Source organism: Orcinus orca, chromosome 2 (genome assembly GCF_937001465.1).
Source record: "Orcinus orca chromosome 2, mOrcOrc1.1, whole genome shotgun sequence".
In the NCBI taxonomy this organism is placed as follows: Eukaryota; Metazoa; Chordata; class Mammalia; order Artiodactyla; family Delphinidae; genus Orcinus; species Orcinus orca.
The window spans coordinates 136,005,859-136,016,123 of record NC_064560.1 but is presented as its reverse complement, the minus strand read 5'-3'; the positions used below and the strand labels follow the sequence as shown (position 1 = coordinate 136,016,123).

General features: G+C 36.6%; 1 protein-coding gene across 4 annotated transcripts in view; it reads right to left on the bottom strand.

Annotated features, from left to right (window-relative positions):
* Positions 1–2,229: 2,229 nt before the first annotated feature.
* AKAP6 (A-kinase anchoring protein 6) overlaps positions 2,230–10,265 on the bottom strand; it is a 599,311-nt gene continuing 591,275 nt past the window's right edge. For 3 of the 4 annotated variants that reach the window (XM_049705376.1, XM_049705375.1, XM_004282130.3), the window contains one exon: positions 5,433–5,571. Coding sequence is in view for 1 of the 4 variants with exons in the window: in XM_049705377.1 (XP_049561334.1) it covers positions 5,399–5,571 (173 nt within the window). In the remaining 3 variants the exon portion in view is untranslated. Of the gene's footprint in view, positions 5,572–10,265 lie in introns of all 4 variants that reach the window. The other variant, XM_049705377.1, reaches the window with a different exon arrangement.

Sequence of the window (10,265 nt, the reverse complement as noted above, 5' to 3'; positions counted from 1 at the left end):
TAAATTTGAAAATCCTGACTCTGAAATGGATTGGTTTTAAATTTCTTTGGACTACTTTAGAAAAACATTCAGAAAAGGGATTCCAGTTTACTGGTGAATCGAAGTGAGTTTAGGTTGTGTCAATTTTCCTGATGGTTTTGATTGAACTTAATGACTTAGTCTGTAATTGAGTAACCCTTTAAATCAAACCCAGCCTGTAATAAGTGAACTAAATTTAAATCCTTAAGCCAACTATGGATGTAGAACAATCTTTAAGTTTATGAAACAAAGCACACTTCATTTTACTAAGGACACATGAAACTGAAATCGAGAACTCAATAAAATCTAGAAAGCAAAAAATAACTATTGCAGGTGCTAATAACTTACATTGATTTTGCAAATGAAAATCTATCTACCTCTAAGAAAATGGTGTCAGAATTTAGGGTACTGTAGACCAGGGATGAGAAAACTTTTTCTGTAACGGGCCAAAGAGTAAATATCTTAGGCTTTGCAGGCCATATGGTCTCCATCACAACTACTTAATTCTGCAATTATAGTGCAAAAGCAGCCATAGACAATATGTAAACAAATGTGTGTGGCTGTGTTCCAATAAAACTTTATTCATGGACACTAAAATTTGAATTTCATGTAATTTTCACATGTTATGAAACACTTTTGATTTTTTTCAACCATTTAAAAATTTTAAAACCATTCTTAGCTCATAGGCCAAACAAACAGGCAGTGGGCCAGATTTAGCTCACAAACTGTAGTTTGCTGACCCCTGCCTTAGCCTAATGAAGCATGAGCTGTAAGAGTAGGCAGGGAACTTCCAGACACATGAAGAATGTCAGTGGATCATTCGCCCTTCATTAAAGAGTAGCTATTGAACATAACATCACCTATGTACTCTCCTTGACAAAAAGTTTACCCTGAGTTGAATGAGAAAACTGAACACATCCAGACTGTGGGTCATTCTATAAAACTGGACTGGGCTCTTCAGAAATGTCCGTTATGAACGACCAAAGAAAGAAAGAATAAAAGCACAGGGAAACTGTTCAAGATTAAAAAGATAGTAAAACTAAAAGTAATGTGTGACATTTGCTTGGATCCTGGATTAAAGCAAAAAACAACTGTAAAAGGACACTATTGGGGCATTTGGAGAAATTCATTTGAGTATGTATTATCAGGTATTACTGTATCAATGTTAAGTTTCTTGGGTGTGAGAATGGTGTTGTGGACTTGTAGAATAATGCCCTGCTCTTAGGTGATACATGCCGCAGCATTTACACATCTGCAATTTAATTTCAAATGGTTTGATCACACAAAAGTGTGTGTGTGTGTGTGTGTGTGCGCGCGCGTGTGTGTAGAGATGAAACAAATGTGGTAAAATATTAGGAATAAATAAATCTGAGTGATGAGTATGCAAATATTACTGTACTACTCATTCAACTTTTATAGGCCTGAAAATATTCAAAATAAAAATTGGACAAAGAATATATAGAAAAAAAGAGACAGCTGTAAATTTAGTTGGTTCAAGTTAGAAAAATTTGAAAGGTAAGAATTATATGGTACTTGAAAAATTAAGTATTTGTTAAAATTCTAAAAATAATACCAATTCCATTTAGAAATTAAAACAATCTGACTTATAAGAAACAGCTGGATCATTTCAGGGTGTTCTGATATTTTCATCTAATTTGTTCCCAGGAAAATTACAGCATTGGTAAAACCTGAGTTGGGCTAATCAAACACAACAAAGTTATTAAACTAAGCTTCTCAAAAGCCCTGAAATTAGATTGTTCTGTTGTTGCATAAGATGCATATTTATTCAGTGACCAGAAATCTGAAATATATTTTTTCTGCAATTAAAACTTACAAATACAAAAACCACTTCTAGTAGTCAAATCCAGGTAATTCTGCATATTGTTTGCTCACTAGATTTTTGAAAATGTAGGGAAACAAGATAGGAAACAAAATAAATGAGTCCTCTTTTAATTTGGAGAAATTACCCTATTCAAGGACATGAAAGGTACTTTCACAAAAAAACTGTAAACCCTTTGTAGACAGAAACCGTGTTTTAGTTGCCTTTGTATCTCTAACGCCAAACACATTGCCTCACACACGTAGCCAGTCAATGAATGAATGTTGTTGAATGACTGGATGAATAAATGGAGTGGGGGGGACCCTGCTTTATATGGAAACAGGTTAGGTTCAGATTTGACGTAAGGAAAGGATTCAACATGACTCCGGCACTGGACTGGGCCACTGAAGGAAGTAATGAATTCTTATTTATTTACTTATTTATTTATTTATTGAAATTTACAATAATAGAATAAACATATATCTTGGATATATTCTGAGAGAAAACTTACCACTTAAATGTTCGGATATTTTTCTACATGTATGATGGGCAAGACAGTTCCTCAGTTTCAAGGATACTGCCTCTTAACATTCAGTCAGGTTTAAATGGATCTGAAAATCATGACAAATGAAGGGTGGTGGAGGGAACCGAAGAACAGAAATCACAGCAGCTGGGAGAGGATGACTAACTGGTCTCTCTCTTCAGGGTTGCCAGGAGAAAGGAGCAGAAATACTCTGAGCGGCTCATCAGGACAGAACTAGGACCACTGAGCAAAACTAAAGGCGAGGGGAAAGCAGAACTATGCAGATTTTAGCAACCTAAGAAATAACTTTCTAACAAAGAGACGCATCCAACGGCGGGACAGCTTGCCTTGACAGACAATGAACCACTGTCACTGAAAGTGTGTAGGCAGAGTTGGTGTGACCGTTTTCAAGGCTGCCTGGTGGGGGGCAGGGGTGTCGTGCCTACCTAGAGTGAAGGAGTGAGGCTATTCCATCACTTCCAGCCTGAAAAAGCACTGTTCAATAAACCGGAAAGTCATGCTACAAATTTGGTGTTAATACTAAGCAGATAATTAAAAAACACATATTTTCAATACCTCAAAGTCTTCAATGAGCACACAACAGGTAAATAGAACATCTCGGTCAGTTTGCTCTTCAAATGTTTTACCAATAGACTTAAACTTGGCATTGTTAATTACTACGCAAGGATAATTTAGGTTGTCTCAGTATATAAAGTAATACCGTACCTCAACGGAGCTCCAGAATGCTCTTAGGTATTTCAGAGACTCCAGGATTTGTTCCTTCTCTGTGGTCTGGCTGCTAACCCTGTGTACTCTGTGATAATCTCGAGCCTAGCTTATTTTCTACAGCTGCCCCCTAACGAGGCATTTACCTCTAATCTCTTTCCCCTGTGTTGAATACTGCAGCTAGATGTCTGCCTAAAACCCCTTTTGAACAAATTGCTACCCATTAAAAAGCCTAGAATGATTCATCAATTTAGAAATATGTATGGAAAAGATTAGAAGAGGCATAACAATACAAATAGTTATTAAGTGGCAGAACTATAGGCTATTATTTTTTAAATGTTCTTGGTGTGGTACTAATAAAGTTCTAATAATAAGTAAAATCAGGTGCAAAACAAAGACGATACAAAGTTTCCTTACTACTTAGCATATTACATACAAAAGCTCCAACCTAACATTTTAAAAGACCTTTCATTAAGTCTCACAATTTACTGTTTCTCCTACTATCCCTGCAATAAAGCTGCACTATTTTCTACTGTCAAACTTCCAGCTCTCTTTTAACCCTTTTTTTCCTCCTTGTCCTTCATTGCTGTTTCTGTCTTTGTGCCTCTTTCACTGCTTTCTTCTCTTCCTCATGTACAGGACAACTACTGAATCTCACTGTGTGTTCACCTCGTCCATAATGTAGGTAAGCCTTCTGAGGGCAGGGCTTTTGTTTGTTCATCATTGCATCCCCTGCATCTAGAACAATGCCTTGCAGGTAGAAGATGTTAATGAATTATCAGTTGAATGAATGATTGTCATTACTGTGACTATCTGAATCTACATTGTTTCTTTTTGAAATTTGATATAAACTGATTATATATTGTATGGTTTTATATTGCATTTCATCATTTTTCTAATTGTTTATGTGTTTTAGTGTAGGTTTCTCAAAATGAATAGATAAATGTCATCCATATTACCTAATTCAATACTTCAATTCAGCAAGTTTTTATTCAGTACCTACTGTGTGTCAGGCACTTTAGTAGGTATTAGGATATAAATTCAAAACTACATTTAACAAGAGCAATAAAGACTAAATGGAATATTTCTTAGCTAATTTCTTTTACACAAAATAAATACACCTGAAATTTATAGTCTAAATCAAAAAATAATCAACTTTTTTATACTTCTCTACCATCTTTCCATCAAACCCATTCAAAATAATTATATAAAATAAATACAAGATATACTAGGTATCCTGAAACCCAACACTAAACCATTAATGATAAGTAGAAATAAAATATCTAGGATAAATTTTTATTGGTTTAGGGGAACTGGCATTTAATCATTTGCGTTCCAAGATCTTTATAGTTACCAGAAAGATTTTGGAAATTGTGACAGCATCATGTGTAGTTTAAGTAATTTTAAGTCTCTTATACAATATGGATATTTTGGAAGCTGCTACATGTCACATTTTTCCAGAACCAGATGCAATAATTTGGTAAAGAACACAGGTAGAACAGATCACTAATTTTCCTTTTCCCCCAATAAACTATGTTTATTATGCCAATTTTAATTACCATGCAATCTAATGGATTTAAGGCTTATATTTTCCACATCACTAGACATCACAAAAATGAAAGCATTTTATACTGTCATTATACATCAGTGTTTGTACTTGGTTATACATATATACAGAAATTATTCACACATCTTAACCTTGCTATTTCCTCCTTTCAAACCAACATAATTTTACCGTGAAAGCAGCTTTTTAATAAATGGTATAAGAAATACAGCAAGGCACACTTTTTTAAAAAACTTTTTTCGCATTGCCACCTCAAGAAGCATAAAAAACAAAAATGTTGTACATAATTTAATAGTAGAATGTCACCAGTTTATAATATACAACACCATATAGTTGTTTCCTGAAGTGCTGCATAGATTATTATTTTTAAAAGGAAATAAATAAAATGGCGCTTTTAAAAGTTGCTTAATTTTGAAAGAAGGGCCAGTGTTTCTTCCCTATGCTGCAATCAAATCAAATGTTGGCCTTTTACGTAAACCTCTTTCCATGAACATAGGCATCATAGCATAAAAAAATCCAGACTGAAACGTGAAATTGGTCAAGTACCAGCGGGGGGGTGGGGGGGGCATTCCAGACAGGTGAATTTAATGGACCATCAATTTGGTGAACTCCAGAATTTTAGAGAGTAGATGGGGAGGGGAGAAGGCAAACTGAAAAGTCTCTCTGGAGAGGTGGGGTCGGTAGAGGTAGCTTGGGACAGGAATCCATGGGAGAACAAGCAGCTTTGCTGAACTTCAAAGACAACCACCTAAAGAGAACCAGTGCACACATCCAGATCACAAGGCTCGTGTGGACAACCGCATTCGGAAGAAAGATTCATCTTGGGAGAGGTCAATGTAACAAATGGCAGTGACACGATGGAACCAGAGACCAGCCCAGGGCGGAAATATGAGGCCACCCCTGAGTTGCAGCCAGGCTTACCTACAAGAAACACAAAAGTGACAAGAAAAGATTTCAGAAGTGTCTGTTTCATTTGCAAAACTGAGCCCCTTTGAAGAACAATGAAGGCTGCCATTTAGAACTACTTGCTAATGTTCTGAAATAAAAGGATACATAAAATATAGTGATTTTAGTGATTTTGATAGCCCAAATGTTTCAGAATCAATGTGAAAAATATATATATATTTTAAAAAGACATGGTTTTAAAGACAAGAAAAATCATCAAGTTTGATCTTTTCTCTGGATCTCACCTACTCTTTTGCTTGTGAACTCAGTTTTGAACACTCAAGAAGCCTCAAATCAATATGAAAATGTGAGGCTGCCAATGCCAAGTGATGCAGAAAAGTACCAACAGTGATTCACAAACTGGGAGCCTTGACCCTCGGGTTTAACCTTTCCTTCAATCACTATATGTGTGACAGTGGAACTGAACAATTCCATTATTTTATAATGGGGAAATATTCATAACTGTGATAATCCCAAATGCTTCAGTCCCTTGTCTATAAAAGGATACAACTGGGGCTTCTAGCTCAAATAGGAATGCATTTCATTTAAAGCACAGACAGCATTGTGCAAATGAGAATGATTCAATTATTTCTGTACATCTGATGGCTCAGATACAAATTTGTTACAAACTCAATTGGTTCTTCATATTTCTGAGTAGCTAAAAGCAACCTGTCGAGTGTGAGGAACAATTAAATTCCAGGTTTAGGCAATGCAGGGTACAATTACGTTAGGTCCTCTGACCAGCTCTCAAATATAGCAAGGCTTTTGCTTGTATGGGTTTAAACTGAGTTCTGAAGTCTGATGTCTGATGTCAGGTTGCTTTACTGTCCTTCTAGAAGTAAATGTTCTCATTCTTTCTGTCTTGCTCTCTCTTTCTCTATAACCTTGCAACCTGTTTAAGAGCCAGAAAAACTTGAGCAAATGTGGTTTGGCTGAAGCCACAGGATGTTGGGGAGAGAAGGCAAATTATCAAAAACAGGGAGAGACAGACAGGAACAGACGGGACGAAATTTGGTACAGTAAAATAACGCAGTAACTCAAGAAAGCATGGTGCATTGTTCAAATGCTGAGGACACGACTCATTTGAAATCTGGCCACTGAGTAGGGAATCCTTAGGTGAGGCAAATACGGTCTCACTAAATGATGGTATTTAAATTCCTCTGCATAATCAAGACTTTCAACTTGGCCCACGTGGAAAGGGGCAGGACAAATTGGTTGAGACAAAGATCTGGGCTGTGTGTGTGTGTGTGTGTGTGTGAGAGACAGAGAGATGGGTGATGCCCAATAAAATCTTTGTTATTTGGCAGGGCAGGGCTCATTATTCAGAAGTGCTAGATAACTAGAAAACACTTCACATCCACCAAGACCTTGATTTATTAAAGTGATTTTAAAGGTAAATATGCTAAGAGTACACCTATGTTGTTTAGTGAAAAATTAATACTCTATCACCAAGAGTAGTTTCTTAAACTTGCTTGGTCAGCTTTGGGTCACGTTAAACACTTAATGTCAATCCAATTAATAGAATAAGAATGTGTTGTGTACATGAGAAACGTTTGCTTTTACAGCTTTCCCAGTTTGTAAAAACTGAGCGGCAGCACTTTTTACTGTATATGTGTATACTTGAGCATGTACGAATACAAGTGATTGCCTAAAATGTAAAATCTATAGGCCAGCTCTTTGCAGACCAATAAAGTAGGAAAGGCAATAGAGCTAAAAAGTTCTGAAGGAAATATATACATCCTAAGTAAATACAGTACCCCCACACACTGAAACAAGCCCGAAGAGCAGAGCAAACCGAAAGGAAAAAAAGTGTATACACTGGCTGAATGTGATGAGTTCAATTTTTGTACCACAGGATTTATCCAGCCTGAAGTTTACGGTTAAATCATTCACCAAAGATCAGAGGCTTATGATGAGGATTATGAAGAAATAACTATCAGAATACAGCAAAAAGATTAGTGCAAAGTACACCTCTTAGGCAGGTCCTAGGAGGCTCCCCAGAAAAACATTATATGCTTCCTCAAAATTAGGCAGAAATATCTGGATGTATCCAGTTACCTTTCCTTTGATGTGATTTGCTGTAACTGACCTCTCTATTTTTGTAGAAACATGACACATACATGAAAATAGTGAAAAGCACAGCAGTGTACCCGGAAATCAGTGCAAATGCATACTGTGTTAGATCGTGTTAAAATTTCTCAGTTTCAGTGGGTTTTTGATTAGAACACAGTAAATGAAAAACGTGTTCCAAAAATTTTGAAAAAAAAAGTTTGTTACTGTTGCAGACTGGAACTGCTATTTTAAGTTATAGCTCTTCTAGAAGGCATTACAATAATTTCATCATCTGAGAACTTATTTCTGGGGAAAAAAAGCAAACTGAATTTGGTGAACTTTATTTTCCTGATAAAAAGAGCACCCCAACTGATGGTTTTCAAATGGCTTAAAAAAGTAGAGCTTTTTCTTATAGGAAGAACAATGACAACAGTTAAGCTTTTATAGACGTGAAACCTCTTATTTACCAAATAATTTTACTATGTATTCCTGACATTTAACACAGAAGGCATGTCAGCATTTTGAGATAAAATAACTTGTCCTGGTTGGTAGTATTTTAACAATATGTAAATATTTACACCAGGTGCCCAGTGTTAATGACTGGTGAAAAGTTTAGGCATCCAGATGTTTGTCTACATGATACTGGAAAAACTGAATAGGCCCAGTACATATGGCTACCTAAATGGCCTTAGGCTGATAACAAGTCACTGGGGGGTGATGTGAGTTCTGCAGAAGTAAAATCAGGCTGCTTCTCCTATTGCCTGAGATCAGCCAGGCATCGAACCACAGGGTCCCACAAAATATTGCTAAATGGAAAGTGGGCTGGCTTATAGTTTTACACTGTGCATGCCTATAAAACGTGAGGATTACACAGATCCATCAGCATATTCCCATCCCTGAGTCTAAAGATGGAGCTGTGAGTCATTACATTTCATTCCAGTTCTATATCTGTGTAAGGGAGAGAAGAAATCCCCGGAGCATCAAAAAGGGAGGAGTGCACCCCATAGGCTTCTCCAGTGCCAGAGCTTCTTGAGACCAGATCTCAGCATGACTGGTGACTTGAGGGTCACAGTCACATGATGTTGTGCTCAGAGTGGTGTTGCTTTCAAGCCTTGATCCCCCTTCAGAAAACAGAAATCAGCCAGGCTCTACCGGCCCTTTTGCGGAGGTTAGCAGAGCCGGCGGTACAATTGGTTCTCACAGAACTTGTTTTGAAGCAGCTTATGGAATCGCAGTTGTTCTTCCTTAATGGTCAGTTTTACAGCATACTGATAGAGAATGTGGTTATAGGGTGGACATGTTTCACAGAAAATACATTTCTCTCTCTCCTACTTTTGTTCTCCCTTGCAACCAATTGTAAATAGAGTCTGAAACACAGAAGATTAGTTGAGCTATATTAGTAAGTAGGATGCTTTTCTTCAATTTTGCATACTGAGTTTATTTTTAGGGTATATATATGGTATAGATTCCCCCCCTCACTCCCCATTTCTAGCAGCTCTACACAGAATCACACATTTTAATGAGCTGAGGGCACAGGTGTTGCAGGAAAAAAAGTAATGATGTTTGCCATTCATCTTTCAAATTAAATAATGTGTTTTTAAATAGTAACTTTTTTCATAATACATTATGGGAACAACATTTATCTGTCACATTTTAAAAGATGTATTTGTAATAAATGTAAATTACTTTTAGAAAATCAGTAATTAGGCTCATCAAAAAATAAACAATCTGCCACAAAAAAGATAATCTTTAGCATAGTTAAGTGTAATAACTGTTATTTGAATAAGTTAACAAATTAGGGTAGATTGCTTCTGTAATTCATTTCCTATAGCACGAGTTTAGGTTACTGCATTAAGCTTCTGGAGTACGGGTGGAGACGGCATTCGGTACCTCACACTTCGGTGAAATACAACTCTCACATTCAAAAACTGAAATTTTCTTCTTTAAACTTGATTGAGAAAGTATATTCATCATTGGGGCTTAGAAACGGGAAATAACAGAATTTTTGTGTCACTTTTAGAGCTGTATCATCATATCAGAATTATCAATCAATAGCTGTCTTATTAAACATGAAGAGTAGAATGACTTTCTCAAAAAAATTGGATGGAAATCAGCCTGTCACCTTCAGGCAAAATTCAAAAATTCTGTTCTTATCAAAACACCATTAACTTGTCACGTATTCTCTCTGCATTTGCTTTCTGAGCCTGTTCTCAGTCTCTGTGTGGATAAATAAAAGCCTCTTCTTTAACATCAACTTTCCCCTCCTATTTGAATCCTCAGACTTGGTCATGATTAGGAGCTGTGACAGCACAGCCTTCCACCGGGGAAGCAAATGTGATGATAGTTACATTAGACAGAAGCGTAAAAGGAAGGCTCAGATCAGGAGATGCAGCCTTTAACCTAATCATTGTTCATCTCCAGGCACTGAAGGAAGCGGGCATCTCTGTGCACAGAAGCTGAAGCGGGGAGCACTGTCACTGTGCATGCATTCTGATCAGAGGGTATAATTGCAATTTTCAGAACCTTTTTTCCTCCCTTAATGGAAGAATTTGAGGCTCTACATTATTTGACTACTTCCTCAAATTTTTTATTCTTCTTGCCATAATGATGTAATAAAG